General features: G+C 44.3%; 1 protein-coding gene across 2 annotated transcripts in view; it reads left to right on the plus strand.

Annotated features, from left to right (window-relative positions):
- tex264a (testis expressed 264, ER-phagy receptor a) overlaps nucleotides 1–25086 on the plus strand; it is a 167037-nt gene that overhangs the window by 28252 nt on the left and 113699 nt on the right. For both annotated transcript variants that reach the window (XM_079510082.1, XM_079510083.1), the window contains exon 2: nucleotides 5404–5625. In XM_079510082.1, coding sequence (XP_079366208.1) covers nucleotides 5404–5625 — 222 coding nt within the window. The remainder of the gene's footprint in view (nucleotides 1–5403; nucleotides 5626–25086) is intronic.

The raw sequence follows: 25086 nt of genomic DNA on the forward strand, positions 1-25086 counted from the left end.
GACATTCTCTCTTTAAAGGGATAGTACTGTGTCTTATCATAGCCCGCCTAGTGTTGACATTCTCTCTTTGAAGGGATAGTACTGTGTCTTATCATAGCCCGCCTAGTGTTGACATTCTCTCTTTGAAGGGATAGTACTGTGTCTTATCATAGCCCGCCTAGTGTTGACATTCTCTCTTTGAAGGGATAGTACTGTGTCTTATCATAGCCCGCCTAGTGTTGACATTCTCTCTTTAAAGGGATAGTACTGTGTCTTATCATAGCCCGCCTAGTGTTGACATTCTCTCTTTAAAGGGATAGTACTGTGTCTTATCATAGCCCGCCTAGTGTTGACATTCTCTCTTTGAAGGGATAGTACTGTCTTATCATAGCCCGCCTAGTGTTGACAATCTCTATACATATGAAAGTTGTTTAACCCATTTGGACTGACGTCGATTTTTTTTTTAAATGACAGTTTTCTGAAATACCTATGTTTCTATGTCAGTGGTGCTCAATATTTCATGTCAAGGAACCCTAGAATTATATGTATTTGGCCTCCAACCCCATCTCAAAATATGTAGTTCCACTGACCCCCCCAGAATCAAAGATTTGAGTTAATAAATGTTCGCTCTGAAAGAATATATATTCAAAGATTTGCACCACATTTTCGCGATTTTGCAAAGAAATAGCAGATTTTTGAGTGGTGCAACCACTCCAAGGAACAGCAATGTCCGTGTTAACCTATGTGACTTTAACCTATGTGACTATGAGTAGCAGTAGGGGCAAAAGTGGCTCTGTTGTGCCAGAAACAGGGAGAGGGGAGTTGCACCACTCAGTTCACACGGGTGTGATTTTTATTATCTGAAATATATGACCCAGTACAACAACATTCTGTTAATCACACATTAGGGGCTATATTGTTCATAAACAAGGACTAGTGTCCTAAAAATGAAATCGTAATGTGAACAGGTGTTCTAAAAAAAATAACGATTTGAAAGATCCAAAGTCAGTTTTTTACTTGATTTGTGTTTCAATGAAAGAAAGATCAATGAAGCCACTGATTGATGTCCTAAAATGAATGCAACTGGTCCGCACTGTTGGTTGATGATGCTGCATGGCGTGGCCGTATAAGCGGCTTAGGGAGTACAAACACTGCCATTGAGGCTGTCTTTGTTTGCTCAGCCTCTTCCATTGATCTTTATCCCATTTTGGACTGATGGCGATTCAAAAAAAGGCTTCTAAATCCAATTTCTATGTCAGTTGTGCTCAACCTTTTTCATGTCAAGGACCCCCCCAGAATTATCTCTATTGGGCCACGGACCCCCATCTCAAAATATGTTGTTCCAGGGACCCCCCCAGAAGCAAATATTTGAGTTAAAAATGTTCGCTCTGAAATATATATTCAAAGATTTGCGGCACATTTTCACGACTTTTCAAAAAATAGCAGATCTACAAGCTCGTAGCTTAAAACACCAAAAGGGGGTTCCCGCCCAGAATGGGTTAAGCAGTGGAACCACCAGTATATCCAATGCAGTCCTCCTGACAGAATAATTTCCCTGTCACTAGACATAATCTGGTGTTCTCGTTGGGCTCATTGTGTAGTGGGTTGTCAGGAACAAGGGGGGGGGGGGAGTCAGCAGTCAGGTCAGGTTGACGGGTCGGGTACAGATAATCAGCTCACGTCGAACAGTTAATGTCACTCATTATTGCCTTTCCCATTTGAACCCGGACGCTGGTGATGTACTGGGGAGGGAGAGGATTGTGTGATCAAACGGATTTATCCCATTTCTACCTGGAACGCAATCTGTGTCACTCACGTTACCGTAGCTTTTTATACGCACTATAACCATTATTTTAAACTTTAAGCTGTTCGTGAAAATGTGTGCAAATCTTTTGAATATATATTCTTTCACAGCGAACGTTTTTAACTGGTATCTTTGCTTCTGGGGTGGGGTGGGGTGGGGGTTGTTCCCTGGAACAACATATTTTCAGACGAAGGGTTCAGCAGCCAATTACATATAATTCTGGGGGTTCCTTGACATGAAATAGTTTTGATAACAGCTGATATAACCACATAGGCTTTTCAGAAAACTGCTATTCGTAGAATCTGGTCTCGGGTCTTAATCCATTTAGACCTGGGAACGATTCTACAAATGTCTTCTAAATCCTGACAGTTTTCTGAAAAAGCTATGTTTCTATGTCAGTCGTTCTTCGATTTTTCAAAAATAGCAGACCTACAAGCTCGTAGCGCGCCACTAGGTGGCGCGCTATGAGCTTGTAGATCTGCTATTTTTCAATAGCTAAAGCATAACATAATGCTAACACCAAAAGGGGTTCCCGCCCAGAATGGGTTAATCCATTTAGACCTGGGAACGATTCTACAAATGTCTTCTAAATCCTGACAGTTCTCTGAAAAAAACTATGTCGGTGGTTCTCAAACTATTTCATGTCAAGGACCCCCAAATATATATGTAATTGGCTGCCGACCCCCATCTGAAAATATGTTGTTCCAGGGACCCCACCCAGAAGCAAAGATTTGAGTTAATAACGCTCGCTCTGAAAAAATATATATTCAAAGATTTGCACTACATTTTCACGTTTTTTCAAAAAAAATAGCAGACCTACAAGCTCGTAATATCTAAATAACTAAAGTATAACATATAATGCTTAAAACACCAAAAGGGGTTCCCCGCCCAAAATGTGTTAATGGGTTATGTCAGTCACACACGGCGTGGTTTCCGATGGCAGCCTCCTGCCAGCAGCGACACTGAATTATGGCGCGCGGGATATGAAACGGCTAGTGTGCGAGTGTGTGTGGAACAGACTGCAGATAGCGGGCACGGCACAGCACAGCACAAGCCCCCGTGTGTGAGTGAGTGACAAAGTGAGACAGAGGAAGCTAGCTGGAGATGTGATAATTCTGAGATGTGTGGAGAGAGAGAGAGAGGGTGCCAGGGAATGGCATGGAGGGAGGGTGCCAGGGAAGGAACAGCATGGAGGGTTAGGGTGTTGCTGGATCCCATCTGTGAACCTTTTCTGGCTGCCAGCCCCGGACGGACAGACAGACAGACAGACGGACGGACTCTGGCTGACACGACGTAACAGAAACCAGCAGCAGCTTTACCCATTTTGACCTGAGATTTTTTTTTACAAATGTCTTCTAAATCATGACGGTTTTCTGAAAACCCTATGTTTCTATGTCAGTGGTTCTCAAACTTTTTCATGTCAAGGACCCCCAAAATATATATGTAATTGGGCTGCCGACCTCCACCTGAAAATATGTTGTTCCAGGGACCCTCCCCAGAAGCAAAGATTTGAGTTAAAAACGTTCGCTCTGAAAGAATATATATATTCAAAGATTTGCGCCACATTTTCCCTGGCCAAGCATGCACTGACTGGTCTGTAGCCCGCTGACCGTCTGATGTTGTCCGAGTGGCTGGTCTGTAGCCCGCTGACTGACAGACAGCTGACCGTATGATGTTGTCCGAGTGGCTGGTCTGTAGCCCGCTGACTGACAGACAGCTGACCGTCTGATGTTGTCCGAGTGGCTGGTCTGTAGCCCGCTGACTGACAGACAGCTGACCGTATGATGTTGTCCGAGTGGCTGGTCTGTAGCCCGCTGACTGACAGACAGCTGACCGTATGATGTTGTCCGAGTGGCTGACCAGCCACTATTTAACACCTGCAACACAAACAGAAGCCACATTATTGTCTCCACCAGGCCGAAGGCATGGGGAGAGAGTATGTTTTGCACTCCGTCCGTGTGTGTGTGTGTGTGTCCTTCCGTCCTTCTGTCCGTCCATTACCAGCTAATCTCCGGCACCGTTAACCCGGTCGATGCCAAACTTTGCACACACACTCCCTGGATGCCAACGATGAACCTCTGCCCCACATTTTCCAGAACGGCCACCATGAGGCAGCTTTTCACATTTTTTACCTAAAACTGCACCGATCTGCGTGAAACGTTGCATGCACACTCCCTAGAGGCCAAGGATAAACCTTTGACCTGCATTTTCCGCATCTGCCTTTTATAGCACCACCAGGAGGCCGACTTTTGTAAAACACATTTTTTGATATTACTCCAGATTCTGTCCAAAAATCTCACAAATCGTTACACAGTATCTCTATGGTCATGTGCTCAAGTCGGATCTGTCCGATATTTCATATTCCATCCTAATTGGCTATAATTGGCTTTCACAGTTTGCAAGATTGCCACGTTTTGAACAAAAGCCTCAAATCATGAACGCAGCATGCAATTTACGTGAAATCTTTCACACATTTTCTTACTAGGCTGAGGAATATATCCCACCCTTTTCACATTGGCCTGTTATAGCGCCACCAACAGGTTAAAAATTGTTTATATTACTCCTAAACATTTTGCCAAACATCTCACACAGTCCTATCCTCCTGGTGGAGACCTGTGCCCAGAAGGGCACTTTTTCTAGTTATTATTATTTCACAGTGTATTGGTTGGTTGGTCACTTCGGTATTTGTTGGCCAACAAAATTATATCACTTTTAGACTTTTAGAGCACACGGCGTGTTTTAGAGATTAAAGAGTCTGTTAATCAATGAATTAACTACCATGATATACACTGTAGCATTAATGACTCTCTTAATCTATGAATTAATACAGGTCGATTCTACAAAACAAATGCCGGAGAAATTAGAGAAATTAGTTTGAAACTGGTTTTCATATTCACAACTCCCATACAGATATGTAAAAAAATATTTTCCTGAACGATGCCAGCTTCCTTACTCAGATTTTGGGAGGTGTAGTTCCAGACTATAGATTGTGGAATAGTTGTTTGGGTATGCAAGACTTCTATATACATACGGTAGCTAAAAATCGCTGCGACACGTTGTTATTTTCAGCATGCAACCAAGTGTGCAACCAAGTGCAACCAAGTGTAAAATGACTCATACTGGATCTCTTGTCCACTAGTCCCTTCCTAACACTTTAGTCTATTTTTTATTTGTTAACGAAATTGTCAATATATTTAGTCTTAGTTTGGGTCATCATAGCTCAGTTTTCATTTAGTTTCCATTTAGTTTTCGTCAGTGGAAAAAGGTAGTCGACGAACATTTTTCGTCTTTAGGTTTATAGTCGACGAAATCAACACTGCACAGATTCTTTCCCCGGGGAATCAATCAATGGGTCAATAAATAATACGTTCTACGTCTCTCCTCTGTCCTCTCCTCCATGCAGAAGTATCAATGGGTCAATACGTTCTACTTCTCTCCTCTGTCCTCTCCTCCATGCAGAAGTATCAATGGGTCAATACGTTCTGCTTCTCTCCTCTGTCCTCTCCTCCATGCAGAAGTATCAATGGGTCAATACGTTCTGCTTCTCTCCTCTGTCCTCTCCTCCATGCAGAAGTATCAATGGGTCAATACGTTCTGCTTCTGTCCTCTCCTCCATGCAGAAGCCGTCGGAGAAGTGCCGCTACGCGGTGGGCAGCGTGCTGAGCGAGGGCGAGGACAAGCCGGACGCCGAGCTCCTCAAGCTGTACGAGCAGTACGGCTTCAAGGTGTTCTCCCTGCCCGAGGTGGAACACGCCGTCACCGCCCGCTTCCCTTACACCACGCCCATCTCCCACGTCCTGGGCTCCTACAGGGTCTACCCCGAGCTGCAGGCCTACATACAGGTACGGCTGGCACCAGTACACCGTTATCTCCACTAGAGCGGTGCCCGTGGGGCACTGCCCAGGTACGGCTGGCACCAGTACACGTTTAACTCCACTAGAGCGGTGCCCGTGGGGCACTGCCCAGGTACGGCTGGCACCAGTACACGTTTAACTCCACTAGAGCGGTGCCCGTGGGGCACTGCCCAGGTACGGCTGGCACCAGTACACGTTTAACTCCACTAGAGCAGTGCCCGTGGGGCACTGCCCAGGTACGGCTGGCACCAGTACACGTTTAACTCCACTTGAGCGGTGCCCCGTGGGGCACTGTCCTTACTTCTTTGTCAGGCATGCCCCAAATATGGAGTCTATGCAGATGTCTGAATGACGTCAGAAGTTGGTGGGACGAACCCGTATACAGAGTTCTTTGTCAACCATGCCCAAATATGGAGTCTGGCCCGTGCAGAGGCCTTTTTGTGGCGGTTCTGGACAACCGGGCACTGCACTCCCCGTTAGAGTTCTCAATCTCTGCCCGAACCCGACCCGGCCCGACCTTTTCGGGTAGGGTAGGGCCCAAAATGCACGATAATTAGTAGGGCCGGGCCGAGCCTCGGGCTCTGTGATTTTCCGTGATTTTTTTCTTTTTTTAATAATTTTATTATAACAAAAATAACAATTCTGTTGTTTGTGTAATGTATTTATTTAATATGAAGAGGGCTGAGCTGGTGAATGTTGGCGATTAACTTTTACAGTTTATTATACTATTATGTGACTGAACCGGTGGAGGAGGAGGCGATGATCAGCAGCAGCGCACCAGAGAAGTGACAGAATATGTGGTTGTTGAACTTGCTACCGCTGTCTGGCCTCTGGTTTGTGAGCCAAATGAGCTGCTTAGTGCTCAGCACCAAGTATATAACTGAAGTTAACTTGCCATATGCTTAAATGTTTTATAAGACCTTCGATTCATCCGCAATAGCTCGTTTTGGAAACGTCGGGGCTTAACGAGACACTGCTGTCTCGTTGAACCCAGCTGGGTGAATAAGCTAAATTAGGCTACCTAATCAACGTCACCACTCACCAGTCACCACGGTAAATGCTCCATATAACTATGAAAGCACCTGCATACACGTAATATAGTTACATGATGACCAAGCAATGTTACAGTCCACTTTAGGCTACAGCTATTTGGTTTCCAAATTGTATTGCAGCGCGCTGTAGGCTACAGCTATTTAATTTCCCCATCGTAGCGCAGCGCACCTCGTTGTGTGCCCGCTACCCAAAATTAACGATATGCAAGCTGTCGACACGCCATCGAGCGGCATGTTGATTGTTTGTATGTCTGTTCTTTTGGTTAGGCAACGCAAATTACGCATGGTACGTGGGTTTGAGAGACAATTTGTTCGGGTTTTCGGGCCTGACATTATGGTAATTGTTAGGGTCGGGCCAAGCCTCGGGCCGACCCAGTTAGGGTAGGGTAGGGCCGGGCCTTAATTTTCAGGAGAACTCTGCTCCCCGTGGGGGTGTGGAATGCGTGTGTCGAATTTGAAGTCGGTGGGGCAAACAGTTCTCGAGTGGATTTACAGAGACTTGGTGCATTTATTGATAGATTGCGAATCGCGATTAACGATTTCATTGTGTGTTGTTTTTTTTTGCATTGGAACATTGGAATGTAATCAAAAAATGCACAGGGCAGATGTGACAAATAATTGAAATATACAAAGAAAATACTGACATATTCGGACGGAAATAGCTTAAACGTTATTTGTGTTTATTTATGTTTCTCAAATGGAAACTTTAAATAATGAACGCTTAACGGTTGTTAAGATGTCGGTCAACAACATTGGTAATTGGTGGGCTTACTAGGACTCTCCAAAATGGGGATTGTCATCATCGGTCGAGCTCTATACCTTCAGCTGTCACCACTCCAGACATCCACCTCAGCATTCTGTATACTGTGCTTGTAAACCTGCATCATGATCATGGCAACATGAATTCCCATTGGCTTCCTGTGCCGCCCACCACAGAAAGAAACCAAGATTACTGTTTGCTCTGTTACCTCAGCCTTTCCGCAGTAAAAGAAGGAACCTTGTAAAATACAATTACGCTACGGTTTGATTGTCGGCAACAAATTGCACTGGCATTGCACATTGTCTCGTCTCCAGTGATGACGGGGTTGTTTTGTTTTCGGTGTGTTGGGAAATAATATGTGTTGGGTGTGTGTGAGGAACGGTGTCTTTTTGGGTGTGTGTGAGGAACGGTGTCTTTTTGGGTGTGTGTGAGGAACGGTGTCTTTTTGGGTGTGTGTGTGGAACGGTGTCTTTTTGGGTGTGTGTGTGGAACGGTGTCTTTTTGGGTGTGTGTGAGGAACGGTGTCTTTTTGGGCCTAGGAGGACCTGGGATTCGCTACGTTGTGCTCTTTTATTGCCTTCCATATTTACAACTCCTGCATCTTCTCGGCTCTTCCCTCGTCAAATAAGACTGTCATTACGGCGGTGTTGTTTAACCCAATTCGACCTGAGACCAGATTCTAAAAACGTCTTCTAAATTTTCTGAAAAAACCTTATGTTTCTGTTCCAAAAATGTAATTGGCCTCCGACCCCGATCTGAAAATATGTTGTTCCCCCCACCCCCCCCCCCCCCAGAAGCTAATATTTGAGTTAAAATCGTTCGCTCCGAAAGAATATAAATTCAAAGATTTGCGCCGCATTTTCACGATTTTTAAAAAAATAGCAGACCTACAAGTTTGTAGCGCGGCACTCGGTGCCGCGCTACGAACTTGTAGATCTGCTATTTTTCAATAGCTAAATTGTAACCTAATGGTTAAAACACCAAAAGGGGGTTCCCGCCCAAAATGGGTTAATTCATCACATGAACGGATAAGCTCTTTAAAAGCGATTAAGAATAGATGAAGTGTTGGGACATTAAGGTGCGTCTGTGTCCTGTAGCCCATATGCCGTGGCGTCATGTCCCCCCAGGCCTCAGAACGCTATTGACATTTACTGATGACATTTACAGACATGGATCCATTTAGAGGCAACCCTCTGCATGAGTAATGCTGTGTGTGTGTGTGTGTGTGTGTGTGTGTGTGTGTGTGTGTGTGTGTGTGTGTGTGTGTGTGTGTGTGTGTGTGTGTGTGTGTGTGTGTGTGTGTGTGTGTGTGTGTGTGTGTGTGTGTGTGTGTGTGTGTGTGTGTGTGTGTGTGTGTGTGTGCGCGCGTGTGCAGGACCTGAATTGGACACTGTAGTAGTTTCTGACATTTCCAACGTTTTGATCTCGTTACGGGCTACTGTTAGTGATACAGAAGTAACAGAACGTCAATTATCACCAGTCAATGTACGGAGGTACCTTGTAATGTTAACTGATTGATTGATTGAAAATTGTATTCACAGTTTGTAGAATGGGTACAGTTCAAACGAAAGTACAGGTCAATACAAAAACGGCTACTGATGATATAAGTTATAACCAGAAAAAGCATTAAGACAGCAAAAACAACAACAACACTGGACTGGTTTAAAACAACAAGGGCAGCTAGCCTGCCTTCCTTTCAAGGTCAAGGTCAAGGTAAACTTTATTGTCCACAAGGGAAATTTGTCTTGGGCTTTCACTCCTGCTGCAGCCACACACAAAACATTAAAGATGGAGTGCCACTATGTTTGTATTTTTCCAGTTTTTCATGTGTCTATGAGGTGACAGTACTTCATTAGACACCCTGGAGTCGTTTGTATGTGCAATGGTGTATAGACGCCTTATCAGACAACGTCACACTGATAAGAAACATCATGCGCGCGCATAAAGGCAGCAGAAGAACACCACCTCTCATAAGATGCAATGAAATAGTTCTAACTGCACTCACGTGTAAAAAATGCCCCATCAAACTTTCAGATGCTGTTTTTCTCCCAGTGTGGAGGAAGAATGATTAGGATTTTTATTGTGATCTATCGCCCTTGAAATATATAATCCTTGGTTTCTGTTGTGTTTGAACAATAATAGCAATTCAAAACAGTTGTCCTCAAAACCACACCTCCAGTCGCTGTCATAAGAACGGGAGGTGCGCTCATGATCACAGCAGCAGAGCCTGTTTGCATGGCTGCACGTGCACCTGCAGCCCATCAAGTATAATTTACAGTATGCTTCGTCCCGCGATGGTGTCGCGCACACAGACCTCTACGCTCACAACAGTCGCATCTGCGATGCAATGTGAGCTTGTATATCAGCTGTTCTCTGTGCGCAATACTGTTGGGCTGTGAAGTATAAATGTCTCCTAGGGTGCACCTCACTAGCCAACTCACAAGAGGAGGTTGAATGGACTGAAACCAGCGCTCCCCAAAACAACAGGTTTGGAGATCTGTTGGGAATTGATTACATGAAACAGTCACCCGTGCGCCCAGTCCCAATGTTTGTAAACAAATAATTGGTCTATTAACTTTGTATTTAGGGTTTCTTCCTGGAGGCTGAACCCTTGACAGTCTGGCCAATGAAATAAACAGTAATATAGTGACATCACACTATCAGCCCCTACCCTAACCCCTCCCCCTTTATCATACAACTACAGCTGTGGGTGCGGCTTCAGTTCAGGTGGATCACCACCCATCACCACCCACCAGGCAAACCAGGCATACTTAATGAACTGGTGGGTGTGCCCACATAAAAACAACATTTTAACAAATACTGTACTGTTTGAAAAATATATACCTCCTTATATAGTAGTTTTAGGCACGTTTAAGCGCTATAATGCGCTGCAGTTTGTGTTTCGCGAGTTGGAGTGACTGTCCAAATTACCTCACCAAACACTGATGGATGACGTGAGAGATTATTAATGATGGATGGCTTCAAAGAGTAAAAGAGGCGATGGCCAGATTGGCCACTTTGCGGCTGATATGGTCGTCTATGAAAAGGCAACGTACGTAACTCATTTTGGGGCGGGAACTCCTTTTGGTGTTTTAAGCATTGTTACAATTTAGCTATTTAAAAATAGCAGATTTACAAGCTCATAGCGCGGCACCGAGTGCCGCGCTACGAGCTTGTAGGTCTGCTATTTTTGAAAAATCGTGAAAATGTGGCGCAAATCTTTGAATATATATTCTTTCACAGTGAACGTTTTAGCTCAAATCTTTGCTTCTTGGGGGTCCCTCCCTGGAACAACATATTTTCAGATGGGGGTCGGTGGCCAATGGGGTCCTTGACATGAAAATGTTTGAGAACCACTGACATAGAAACATAGGTGTTTTCCAGAAAACTGTCAGGATTTCGAAGACATTTTGTCACTGTTACCATGACTTGAACAACTTTTAACCCATTTAGACCCGAGGACGATTCTACAAAATGTCTTCGAAATCCTGACAGTTTTCTGGAACTTGAGCTGTCCACGTGTTGTTGTTGTTGTTGTTGTGAGCACAGTGAAGGACAGGGTGGGGACACACACCACCTATGTGTTGTTGTGAGCACAGTGAAGGACAGGGTGGGGACACACACCACCAACGTGTTGTTGTTCGCACAGCGAAGGACAGGGTAGGGACTACGTCACCCATTAGTCACCCCGGACCTCAAATTTGAGGTCCGGAGGAGGTACTTCCGGGAGGTACTTCCGGCAGTCTTCCGGGTGCTTCAAAACGCCACTGAGCAACTTCATCGAAATGAATAGCTTGGGGGTGGGGCTAGTGCTCCAGTTCGGTCTCTATCCTTTATATACTCTATGGTAGGGACACACACCACCAGCGTGTTGTTGTGAGCACAGCGAAGGACAGGGTAGGGACACACACCACCAACGTGTTGTTGTTGTGAGCACAGCGAAGGACAGGGTAGGGACACACACCACCAACGTGTTGTTGTTGTGAGCACAGCGAAGGACAGGGTCGGGACACACACCACCAACGTGTTGTTGTTGTGAGCACAGCGAAGTACAGGGTCGGGACACACACCACCAACGTGTTGTTGTTGTGAGCACAGCGAAGGACAGGGTAGGGACACACACCACCAACGTGTTGTTGTTGTGAGCACAGCGAAGGACAGGGTAGGGACACACACCACCAACGTGTTGTTGTTGTGAGCACAGCGAAGTACAGGGTCGGGACACACACCACCAACGTGTTGTTGTTGTGAGCACAGCGAAGGACAGGGTAGGGACACACACCACCAACGTGTTGTTGTTGTGAGCACAGCGAAGTACAGGGTCGGGACACACACCACCAACGTGTTGTTGTTGTGAGCACAGCGAAGGACAGGGTAGGGACACACACCACCAACGTGTTGTTGTTGTGAGCACAGCGAAGGACAGGGTAGGGACACACACCACCAACGTGTTGTTGTTGTTGTTGTGAGCACAGCAAAGGACAGGGTAGGGACACACACCACCAACGTGTTGTTGTTGTGAGCACAGCAAAGGACAGGGTAGGGACACACACCACCAACGTGTTGTTGTTGTGAGCACAGCGAAGGACAGGGTAGGGACACACACCACCAGCGTGTTGTTGTTGTGAGCACAGCGAAGGACAGGGTAGGGACACACACCACCAACGTGTTGTTGTGAGCACAGCGAAGGACAGGGTAGGGACACACACCACCAACGTGTTGTTGTTGTGAGTACAGCAAAGGACAGGGTAGGGACACACACCACCAACGTGTTGTTGTGAGCACAATTTTTTATTTTTTCCCCGATTTTGTAGGCCTCAAGATCAGGTAGATTATAGTTATAGTCACCATGTACACAGTTTTTCAATGTACAAATATTTATTTCCCAAAAAAAAAAGTTTATTTTTTTTAATTTATTTTATTTTTTACATAATAGGTAGTTAAACAACTAGTCGACTAGTAAACTAGGCAACTAGTCAACTAGTAAAAATGACTAGAAGTGAATGCCCTACCACCTACGTGTTGTTGTGAGCACAGCGAAGGACAGGGTAGGGACACACACCACCAACGGCAGCATCATTCACACATTGGCTGTTGTTGGATATATGCCAGCATGTCAAAGCCAGGCGAAGGATGTTTTATCCAGTCTAAAGATAGTCCTTAATGCGTCCGAGGAGGCAAGCTGTTTCTGCAAAGCGGCAGCTGGTTGCATTGTTGACTTTTATCCTGGCCTGGTTCCACAGTTTCAGCCCTATTTTTTTGTGTTTGTTTTATTAACCCATTTTGACCTGAGATCAGATTCTAAAAATGTCTTCTACATCCTGACAGTTTTCTGAAAAAGCTATGTTTCTATGTCAGTGGTTCTTCGATTTTTCAAAAATAGCAGACCTACAAGCTCGTAGCGCGCCACTCGGTGGAGCGCTACGAGCTTGTAGATCTGCTATTTTTCAATAGCTAAAGCATAACATAATGCTAACACCAAAATGGGTTCCCGCCAAAAATGGGTTAACAGAGGTCTCAGAGATTAAATGGTAAATGGTGTATTTTATATAGTGCCTTTATCCAAGGAGCTTTACAGAGATTGTGCATTACATTCACCCATTCACACACCGATGGCAGAGGAAACCATGCAAGGCACCAATCAGCACATCGGGAGCAATTAGGGGTTCAGTGTCTTGCTCAAGGACACTTCGACAGCAACTCTGGGGGAGCCCGGGTTTGAACTGGCAACCTTGCGGTTACCATCCAGCCACTCTACCCCTGAGCCACCGCCGCCGCCGAGATTACAAAGCTTCTTAGACAAATAATAAAAGAGAATTATATATTCATTACATTTCCAAATTGGCAACACACAGTTTTGTTCAGAGAAATATTTGCATCAAAGTGACGCTTTTGCTCATGTTTCACACACTGTTGTCACTGTTGTCATGCTTCACACACTGTTGTCATGCTTCACATGACATCACAATATCATAATATAAATGGTAAGACGGAATTCAGTTCCCAGTGGATTCATTGCGTCTCACGTCGGTGAAACCACACTTGCAATTTCCCAGAATTTCCCCATTTCTACGTTTTTCTCATGGTCGGGGATGGTCTTGTTTGTGGCTTGATCACCAAAGGAGGATTAGACTCTAGTCCCTATAGACTCAGCGTCGCAGTCCCGCCTCCATTCATGACGACGCCAGGCCCAGGAAATAATCCCCAATGCATTTTTCTCGTAGACATTTCAAAAAGTATTAATTTAAAGACCTTATAAGCGTCGTACAAAGCCAACTTGAGTTGTGACAAATCATGACAATCAAACACAATATTTTGGACCAAACGAATAATTACAAAAAAAAAAACGTGTTGTAACCTGCCGTTTTCTTTATTTGTTTGGCCCGACAAATTGTGTTTGTTGTCACGATTTGTCACGACAAGAGTTGGCTTTGTACAAGGCTTAAAAGGTCTTTAAATAAATACTTTTTGAAATGTCTATGAGGAAAATGAACGGGGAATCATTTGCTGGGCCCTGGTATAGGGGGCGGGACTGGGCCCTGGTAGGGGGCGGGACTGGGCCCTGGTAGGGGGCGGGACTGAGACGCTCTATATTTTGTGATCCGAAAAAAACCAAATCTCATGTGTAATACGGTATGTTGTTCTACTACTAAATAAATAAAATAAATAAACATACTACTACTACTACTACTACAGCCTAGAAATGCTATAATATTGATGAGGCACTTGCTCTAAAGTTATGCAATATTGAACTACGCACATCTAGTGTACTATAAGTGAGTAGCCTCGGGAATCGATGGTTCCCACCAGGGCAGGAGACTGTCTCCTGTTTCTGTAGCGTGACGCGCCCTGATGCACAAGTACTTCCCTGAGCCCTGATGTACGAGTACTCCCTAGTCTGGACATGACGCTAGCTAGTATAGTATAGTATGTCACAGGGATTTACCCCCAATCCTATCCGGCACATTATGCCAATCATTATGCCAAGCAGGGAGGCATATTATTGGGGCCCCTTTTTATAGTCTGTGGTACGACCGGGCCGGCGGGATTTAATTGAACCCCCTACGGCCTACGCTCTAACCACAAGGCCACTCAGCTGATGTGTTAGTATACTGGGGATACACAATTATGGCTTAAATATCATTTTGTTTAACCCATTTTGACCTGAGATCAGATTCTAAAAATGTCTTCTACATCCTGACAGTTTTCTGAAAAAGCTATGTTTCTATGTCAGTCGTTCTTCGATTTTTCAAAAATAGCAGACCTACAAGCTATCTGCTATTTTTCAATAGCTAAAGCATAGCATAATGCTAACACCAAAAGGGGTTCCCGCCCAAAATGGGTTAAATATAATTTTGCTTAATGTTGTAAATCACGATTAATAATCACAATTATTGGTAAGTTGGTAACAGTGGTTGTGGGATAGTCTGCCTGCCTGCCTGCCTGCCTGCCTGCCTGCCTGCCTGTCTGTCTGTCTGTCTGTCTGTCTGCCTGCCTGCCTGCCTGCCTGCCTGCCTGCCTGCCTGCCTGCCTGCCTGCCTGCCTGCCTGCCTGCCTGCCTGCCTGCCTGCCTGCCTGCCTGCCTGCCTGCCTGTCTGCCTGCCTGCCTGCCTGCCTGCCTGCCTGCCTGCCTGCCTGCCTGCCTGCCTGCCTGCCTGTCTGTCTGTCTGTCTGTCTGTCTGTTCTGTACAGAGCTCATCTCGGGCACCGCTGATAGGCGTGAAACTTTGTGTGAAACTTAGACGAGCCCATTTCCAAACCTGCTGAGATTTCCATTTAGCATGTTCTTCAAAACACACACCCTGCTGCTACTACACTTTTCCGGGGTCCAAAACTCATACAAATTGGTGCACATTATCTCTGGAGTGTGCTCAAGTTCTATCAGTCAGATTTTTCATATTTTTCAGCTATAATTTAATTGGCATCCACAATTTGCATGTCAGAGCCAGGGACCAGTTTTTTGGCAAAGAAAAATGCTACAAATCATCTTCCCCCAAATTTTAATCACACATTGAGGGACCTTGTCTAGCCCATTTTGGGCGGGAACCCCCTTTGGTGTTAGCATTATGTTATGCTTTAGCTATTGAAAAATAGCAGATCTACAAGCTCATAGCGCGCCACCGAGTGGCGCGCTATGAGCTTGTAGATCTGCTATTTTTTGAAAAATCGAAGAACGACTGACATAGAAACATAGCTTTTTCAGAAAACTGTCAGGATGTAGAAGACATTTTTAGAAATCTGATCTCAGGTCAAAATGGGTTAAACAACCAAGCCAAACGCAGTAGGGGAGCCACAAATAATGTACTACTGCACTTACTTTATATTCCAGAGATGTGATTATTATCTTCACCAAATTAGGCACAGATGTTCTCGTGCATGATGTGTTGAGTAGGACCGTCAAACAGGGTGTTCATACTTGGATTAATAGAATCGTGAGAAGAGGATTTGCACATTTCTAGTTTGAAATATATATTTGTTTGCAGAAGGGAGTTCCAGCCGCGCCTCTAGCCTAAAGCAGGCCAGTCTGGTGCATCTCAGGAGCAGGACATACATATGCGAACAAGAAGGCACTGGAGCAGCTCAGACGATTTAGGCCCTTATTTTATTTGTAACAGGGTGCAGGTAAAAAGCGACAACGTTTCGATGTGTCAATTACATCTTCGTCAGGTCATAGCCCGAGGGGCTGTTTTAAAATGTGTTGCTCACTATGTGAGCAACACATTTCAGTGCCATACATTTTGCCAAATTATAGTAATGGCCTTGTATGATTTTCGTTGTGCCTCCTGTGAGTTTGACAGGTGGGGAGATGAGGTGTACGACTGTACGGTGCTCTGGTTATATTAACCCATTTAGACCCGAGCTCGATTCTACAAAAATTTGTCTTGCGATGCAGGAGACATCTGTGAATATGTGCCACTGACTGCAGAATAAACATTCCTATCGATGCAGGAGACATCTGTGAATATGTGCCACTGACTGCAGAATAAACATTCCTATCGATGCAGGAGACATCTGTGAATATGTGCCACTGACTGCAGAATAAACATTCCTATCGATGCAGGAGACATCTGTGAATATGTGCCACTGACTGCAGAATAAACATTCCTATCGATGCAGGAGACATCTGTGAATATGTGCCACTGACTGCAGAATAAACATTCCTATCGATGCAGGAGACATCTGTGAATATGTGCCACTGACTGCAGAATAAACATTCCTATCGATGCAGGAGACATCTGTGAATATGTGCCACTGACTGCAGAATAAACATTCCTAGCAAATATCGGATTCCGATCGCGACATTTTCTGGTGTTGCCCTTCAAGTCCCCCGTGCTGTACGTTCGTTCAGGCAGTCTTATATGGAATACCTCTAATTCTAGTCGTATGACGTCAGCGCCTGAAAGATGAATATTTAGGCACTTCTGAGGCAATAATAATAACACCGTCGGTTCTACTACGAGGCGTTCGACTTGAATGCCGTGACAGGTCATTAACCCGTTCTGGGCGGGAACCCCTTTCGGTGTTTTAAGTATGTTATACTTTTAGCTATTGAAAAATAGCAGATCTACAAGCTCATAGCGCGGCACCGAGTGCCGCGCTACGAGCTTGTAGATCTGCTATTTTTTTTAAATTGTGAAAATGTGGCGCAAATCTTTGAATATATATTCTTTCAGAGCGAATGTTTTTAACTCGAATCTTTGCTTCTGGGAGGAGGTCCCTGGCTGGAACAACATATTTTCAGATGGGGGTCGGTGGCCTATTACATATAATTTTTGGGGGTCATTGACATGAAAGCAGTTGAGCACCACCACTGACATAGAAACATAGTTTTTTCAGAAAACTGTCATGATTTAGATTAGAAGACATTTGTGACCAGGTCTAGCAAAATGGTCCTCATCTCGCCTATAATGAAAAGGCAGAAAATCTAAAATAAACTTATTTTATTTTTTTGTGATTTTCGTTTTTTTTTCATATTAACACAGTTTGAATGTTGAAGAAGGTTTTCATTCCAACAGATTATTGATTTGGGCAAATTAAATGTATACATTTATAAGTCAAAGTAGGCTAGCAAATGTTGTGAACATTCAAAGGGGATTTTCTCAGCTTTGGGTAAAACGGCACAATCATTTTAAAATGGTCATATCTCCTTCAAATATTTTCCAATTTCATTGAATGATACATCATATGAAAGCTTACATTCTGTACTTTAATAATCTGTAAAAAACTGAAAAATGACTCTGGTCGAGATGAGGGCCTATTTGCCAGACCCGGTCACATTTGTAGAATCTGGTGTCGGGCCTAAAGGGGTTAAGGAGACCACTTCCGCGGATGTGCTAATATACTACAGTAACCCCCTATAAGAGTGATGGAGTGGCTAGTTCCGTATGCATACAGTTACAGTACCAGCTGAAGCTCCGCTAATGAATAATGGAGGCTAGTTTAGAGAGGGGCTGGTTCAGAGGCTGGCGTGAGGAAGGATGCACAAGGACTGTGTGTGTGTGTGTGTGTGTGTGTGTGTGTGTGTGTGTGTGTGTGTGTGTGTGTGTGTGTGTGTGTGTGTGTGTGTGTGTGTGTGTGTGTGTGTGTGTGTGTGTGTGTGTGTGTGTGTGTGTGTGTGTGTGTGTGTGTGTGTGTGTGTGTGTGTGTGTGTGTGTGTGTGTGTGTGCGTGTGATTAACCCATTTTGGGCGGGAACCCCTTTTGGTGTTAGCATTATGTTATGCTTTAGCTATTGAAAAATAGCAGATCTACAAGCTCATAGCGCGCCACCGAGTGGCGCGCTATGAGCTTGTACAGTAGGTCTGCTATTTTTGAAAAATCGAAGAACGACTGACATAGAAACATAGCTTTTTCAGAAAACTGTCAGAATGGGTTAATTGAGTAAGCTTGTAGTATAAGGGGTTTACAGTGCAAAGGCCCTCTGTGACATACTGTACTGTAGTGGAGCAGTGGTTCCCAAAACGGGGGTTCAAATTGCGTTGTGAGCTTTACTTGTAGTTCGGCTATTTTCACGACATTTATCTGTGGAACCGAGTCCAAACTAGATAAAGTGCCCCTCGGTGGCACAGGTCTCCACCAGGGCAGGTCAGGTTGTGGCCTCCTGGTGGCGCTATAATAGAGCCAATGGGAAAAGGGTGCCATTTCTTCTTGCCTTGCCTTGGATGGCAATTGGATGATTTGAGGCATTTTGTTCCAAAAATGTGTTTTGCAAAAATCCACCTGTTGGTGGCGCTATAACAGGCCAAAGTGAAAAGGTTGGGATATATTCCTCAGCCTAGTAGGAAAGTCTGTGAAAGATTTCACGTAAATTGCACGCTGCGTTTTTTAGGTTTGTTCTTTTTGTTCCAATGTTAGCCAATTAGGATGGAATATGAAATATTGGACAGATCCGTCTTGAGCACATGACTATAGAGCGTCGCAGTCCCGCCCCCTGTCATGACGACGCCAGGCCCAGGAAATGAATCCCAATGCATTTTTCCCATAGACATTTCAAAAAGTATTTATTTAAAGACGGTTACGCCGCGGACAAAGCCAACTCGAGTCGTGACAAATCATGACAATAAACACAATATTTTGGACCAAACAAAGAATTACAAAGAAGAAAAACAACGAAAAAAGTGTTGTAACCTGCCGTTTTTTTCTACTTTCTAATTCTTTGTTTGGCCCAAAACATTGTGTTTATTGTCATGATTTGTCACGACAAGAGTTGGCTTTACAGTATTTGGTGTAACAGGTACAGTCTACTTGCAGTAAAAGTGAGCTGGCTAGAGGTGACACGCAGTGTAACCTGCCGTGCCTAACACGGTAAAGTACACACCGGCTGTACTTCACTGTACTACAACATTCGTCTATCTGCACGAACGTACCATCGCAGAGCACAAAGAAGTGATCGGAAGTTGTATTGGCACACGCCGTGCCGCGAAGAGCACCTCGAATAAAACCACAAACTATACTATGTTTATCTTTAAAGCTGTAATAGCTCCCCTTTAGGTTATGTTAGTGTGTTTAAGAGATAAGGCAAGGTACAGTACATACGCCGGCGGAGATGAGGCTATTAGACCGACCGGAGCAGAAGTGGACAAAGTGTGAGAAAAAGGTGTGGTGCTGCACTTAACCCGTTCTGGATGGGAACCCCTGTTGGTGTTTTAAGCAATTGAAAAATAGCAGATCTACAAGCTCATAGCACGGCACCGAGTGCCGCGCTACGAGCTTGTAGGTCTGCTATTTTTGAAAAAAAAACGTTAAAATGTTGGCCGCAAATCTTTGAATATATATTCTTTCACAGCGAACGTTTTTAACTCAAACCTTTGCTTCTGGGGGGGGGGGGGGGGGGGGGGTGTCCCTGGAACACCATATTTTCAGATGGGGGTCGGTGGGCATATAATTCTGGGGGTCCTTGATATGAAATATTTTGAAAACCACTGACATAGAAAACTGTCATGATTTAGAAGACATTTGTAGAATCTAACTTAGGTTTAAATGGGTTAACCTGTTCGAGGTGTACATTGAGTGGTGAGTGAGAGAAACGGAGACTGATTAAATGACTAGAGGCTGGACTTGTGTCAACTTTATGGTGGAGAAAAAGGAGCGGAAATGAAGAACTAAATGGAGAACATTCACACTATTGTTAACATGTCTTTTCAAGCCCTGCAATTAGGAAGAGGAAGACACAAGCAGCTATTTGGGGGTTCTTTTGGGGGCTGACTCATACAATTTTCATACTGGCTGACTCATACATAAGTCTCTGTCTGTGGGCAAAAACAGGATAAGAAGTCTATTGCTCAGTCTATCTAGTAATCAATTTATCTTAATCTAGCGTAAACGATCATCATCCCTCGTTCCCTTCATGTTCAGATATGTTCCGCTGCTGCTCCGTGCCGTTTACTGGTTCCATGGTCCCTTCTTGCAATTAAAATGTCATTTATATTTGAATAAAACATAAAACACACATTTTGTTATTTTTGAGTGGTGCAAACCACTCCAATAACCAGCTTTTATGTTTGTGTACCTGTGTACGTGTCCGTGCACAGGTGAGCATGGTTACCATGGTTAGTGTGTGACGTCAGACCATAGCTGATCAGACTATATAAGACCTTGCACCACTCAGTTCACACGGGTGTGATTTTTTTATACAATGCAGCCTAAAGCTGAAATACATTCATGATGATAAACATACAGTACGTACAACTGCGGTAGACACAGGATCCCACACAGCCTGACCCTACCAAGGCTACTACTGGCTGCTAGAACGCCTACCCCCCAAAAACAGACATACAAACTCAATACAATATCAATGCACTGCAGCGTAATGGCGTTTCAACAGCTTATACCTCTAGATCTGTTATTTTGGACACATAAACAACTAGAACTGCACTCTGTCGAGTGCCTACTTGCTTGTTGCACACTAGTATGCCATAAATGGCCTACTAGTGCGCAAGCAGAGCGTGCAAGTACTGTAGACCGCTACAAACTTTCATATCTCAGCCTCTCTGTGAAAGAACGTTTGCAATATTGAATTATTAGGTTTAGCTATTTGCTACGTACCTTGCTTTTGGAGGAGAAAAAGTAGTATTTTGAAGTATGGTAATGATTACTTATGCCTGCTATGGCAGTGGTGTCAGATTACATACATGTATAGTATACATAGGGGCATTACCTTTAGTCCACCCGACACTGAAACATGTCATCGTTACGTCACCATCGATAACCAATTATACCCTGGCATTGGTACATATATTCATCACGTCATATGCTCATATGTATGTATATGTAATTTCTGAGTTGATTAGTGGTATAATGTGGTTACTCGGGTGGTTTGATGCGTATGTCCCTTTTTTTTAATCCACCTGACACTGAAACATATCATCATTACGTCACCATCGTAAACCAATTATACCCTGGCATTGGTACATATCTTCATCACGTCATGGGACATACGCGGAAAACATACCTGCACGGTCTGCTTCCGTATGTCCCGTGCCAGCATATGACGTCATATCATATGCTGCTAAGGGACATTGGTACATATCTTCATCACGTCATGGGACATTTGCTTCGTAGCGTGACGGAAAACATACCTGCACGGTCTGCTTCATGCCAGCATATGACGTCATATCATATGCTGCTAAGGCACATACGCATCGTAGCACCTGACTGATAACATTACTTGCACGCTCTGCTTGCGCAAGTAATGAGGCCCCCGACGGAGTACCAGATTTTGGGGGGAGTCAAATATAAGGTCTCTGTATATCCTAAACTCTGTCATTAGCCTGTACTTAATTACCCTCCAGCCACTTTAGGGAGAACAGAAATATCCACGTGAAGTGGCTATTAGCTCAAAAGACAGCTTCCTGTAATCCGCCACCACACGTTTAAGTGAAAACCGTGTGCTTGAGCTATACCATTATGTGCTCCTAAGTGTCTCTGTGTGAATAATGCAAGGCTAGGAGTGACAGTCCAGCAGCCAGTCTTTGCCACCACAACGCTGGGTTTTCTACAGAGGGGGGACTTAGGTTTTTTTTTGTGTTAATCAGTGATAGTTATTGATGATGTGAAGGTGACCTCTCTCTCTCTCTGAACTCCATATGCCTGTCCTTCAGTTGGGGGACTCTTTTTCAAGAGCCACCACCCCTCCCTCCACTCCTGAGATTCTGCTCATGGTTTATTCACACCCCATCTTCTCTCTGATGTTATTATTTGTTGAATTAAACATTAAACATTTTGTTCTGCTTGTCCACAACATCTATATTTAATGCAGCGTTGTGATTGCGTTAGCCACTAGTGTGGAAACCTTTTGCACATCAGATTCCAGGTGTATCCAACCAGAAAACCAATGTACGGATTTGGCCGTTGTCGTGGAATGGGTACCGTAGTAGCAGTGTGAATATTGGATGTGTCATTGTGACACTGTAGATTGGAATTAACAGTGGGCCAAAATGGATCCTGAGCTAACAGCTAAGGGGGCTTGCATTGTCTGTCTCCTGTCTCGTAATTCGGTATAGCTTCTATTGTCGTCATTGTTCAAGTGGCAAGTTGTTCATTGTTTGTGTGTGTGATGTAGCGCTGCAGACAGTCGTGCGTGTTGAGTCGTGCACCCTAAAGTACAACTTTGGGGTTTTTTTCAACCAATGTTCATGTTTTAGGTTGTTATTAGATGCCTGAGGAAGGTCCAGAGGGACCAAAACTCATCTTTTACTTTCTCTAATAACCTAAAATATGAACCATGGTTGAAACAAATTGTCCTCTAAATCTGGACTGCATTCTGCATTGCAGTGCTTTCTCAGTCTATACTGTCTATACCTTACAATCTGTGCACACACACACACACACACACACACACACACACACACACACACACAGACACACACACACACACACACACACACACACACACACAATGTCCCAAAAGCCCTCGCTTTGGTCACAGGCCTGCTGCTGGAGCATTATTCCGGATGATTTCAGGTCATTGTTTTCACAGAGTCTTTTCTTCCAGGTTGTCGTTTACATTGTTCTAATGAACAATGCAATATGCTAATGAATGTGCTTTCCTTGCCAATTATTGAGATGGATACTGGTTGTTTTTCAGAAGTGGACAAAGTGATTGTGACTGTGGTTAACCCATTTTGAGCGGGATCCCCTTTTGGTGTTAGCATTATGTTATGCTTAGCCTTTAGCTATTGAAAAAATAGCAGATCTGCAAGCTCGTAGCGCGCCACCGAGTGGCGCGCTACGAGCTTGTAGGTCTGCTATTTTTTTTAAATCGAAGAACGACTGACATAGAAACATAGCTTTTTCAGAAAACTGTCAGGATGTAGAAGACATTTTTAGAATCTGATCTCAGGTCAGAATGGGATAATGAGGACGCTTCCACCACATGCACAGAGCACAGGGAAAACTGCCCTCAGTTTGTCCTCCTGACATGAATCCTGCGTGCAATAGTATAGATTATGCGAAGAAATGAGCCAATCTTCAGGTTCACAATGCGTGAGTAATGCGATGTGTAATGTTCTGTGCAAACAATAAAGAAAGCGTTATATGATATATATCGTTATATGATATATAGTATAGATAGATACTGTGTACAATACATGGTATAGTATATCTTGCACATTTTGTTGATGTTACTACTGTACTGTGACTGCCTTAGTGCCTTATAGTGTTTCTGCTCTTGCACATGTACAGTTGGAGGCCTTCGATATTGTCCTTTTCTTTTTGCTGAGGTTTGCGTGATCTGCGCAAAAGGACAGTTAACCCATTTTGGGCGGGAACCCCTTTTGGTGTTTTAAACATTATGTTATAATTTAGCTATTGAAAAATAGCAGATCTACAAGCTCATAGCGCGCCACCGAGTGGCGCGCTACGAGCTTGTAGGTCTGCTATTTTTGAAAAATCGTGAAAATATTTATTTCAGAAAACTGGAGGATATTTCAGAAAATTTTGAGGTCAGGCCTAAATGGGTCAAATAATAAGGGACAATATCGGTGGCACCCAACTGTATGTGGCTTATACCTTTTCCCTCTCTCTTGACATTACTATGTTACCATTCTGATGTGGATTATACTCGTTGCCTGTTCTATTCCATTCAGCACTCCTGAGGACCTCCAACACTTGCATTTTGATTCTCGTAACCGTATTACAATTAGTACGGTTAACTTGACGATTAATTGTCGCACAATAGGAAAGATTGTAGATCAACTGTTTCAGCTGTTTTTGAAAAATTGTTTGAAAATGTCCGCACATTTTTCAACGTGGAAACGTTTGACGATTATGCGAAAAATAATTGCAATTATCTTAAATAATGGAGACAGCCAGGCCTATGTGTAGATCTGCTACCCCCCCCCCCCCCCCCTGGAATAGGGGGCTACAGTATAGCTCTAGGGTTCAAGTGGTTCTTCCCTCCCACGCTCTGAGCACAGACTCCCTTGGCTGCCTCGGCGTGGGATGATGGAGCGTGCCACTGTCTCATGGCTCTGTGCGATGCCATGGAAGTGGAGACGTTAACGTGAGAGAGAGAGAGAGAGTAAGGAAGTGATGCGGGGGAGTCCGTGGCGTGTGTGTGTGTGTGTGTGTGTGCGTGTGTGTGGCTGTGTGCGTGACTGCTCGGGTCGGGACCATACATAGTGTATAAATGTAGGGCCCTGGTCGCAAGTGAAGTGCACGAGTGTCAACTTAAGCCATGGCATGGACACGAGTGGAGGGTACATGACTGCAAAGGCTGTGTGTGTGTGTGTGTGTGTGTCTCTGTGTGTGTGTGTGTGTGTGTGTGTGTGTGTGTGTGTGTGTGTGTGCGTGCGTGCGTGCGTGCGTGCCTGTCTGCGTGTGTGTGTTTAAGGTGCAGGCTGAGGCCAGCGCAATATGGGACTGTTTTATTATTAATGCCGTCACTCCGCATGGTTGTTTCCTCCATTAGGTTTTTATTGGTTGGCTAACACGAGGTCCGCGTCCCTCGGGTGCACTTAACCCCTTAAGACCTGACACCAGACTTTACAAAATGTCTTCTAGAATCCTTCTACGTTTCTGAGGAAAACCTCCGTTTCTATATGTCAGTGGTTCTCAAACTACTTAACGTCAAAGACCCCCAAAAAGACATGTAATCGACCGCTGACCCCCCCATCTGAAAATATGTTGTTCCAGGGAC

The sequence above is a fragment of the Electrona antarctica genome, assembly GCF_951216825.1.
Source record: "Electrona antarctica genome assembly, chromosome: 9".
Taxonomy (NCBI): Eukaryota; Metazoa; Chordata; class Actinopteri; order Myctophiformes; family Myctophidae; genus Electrona; species Electrona antarctica.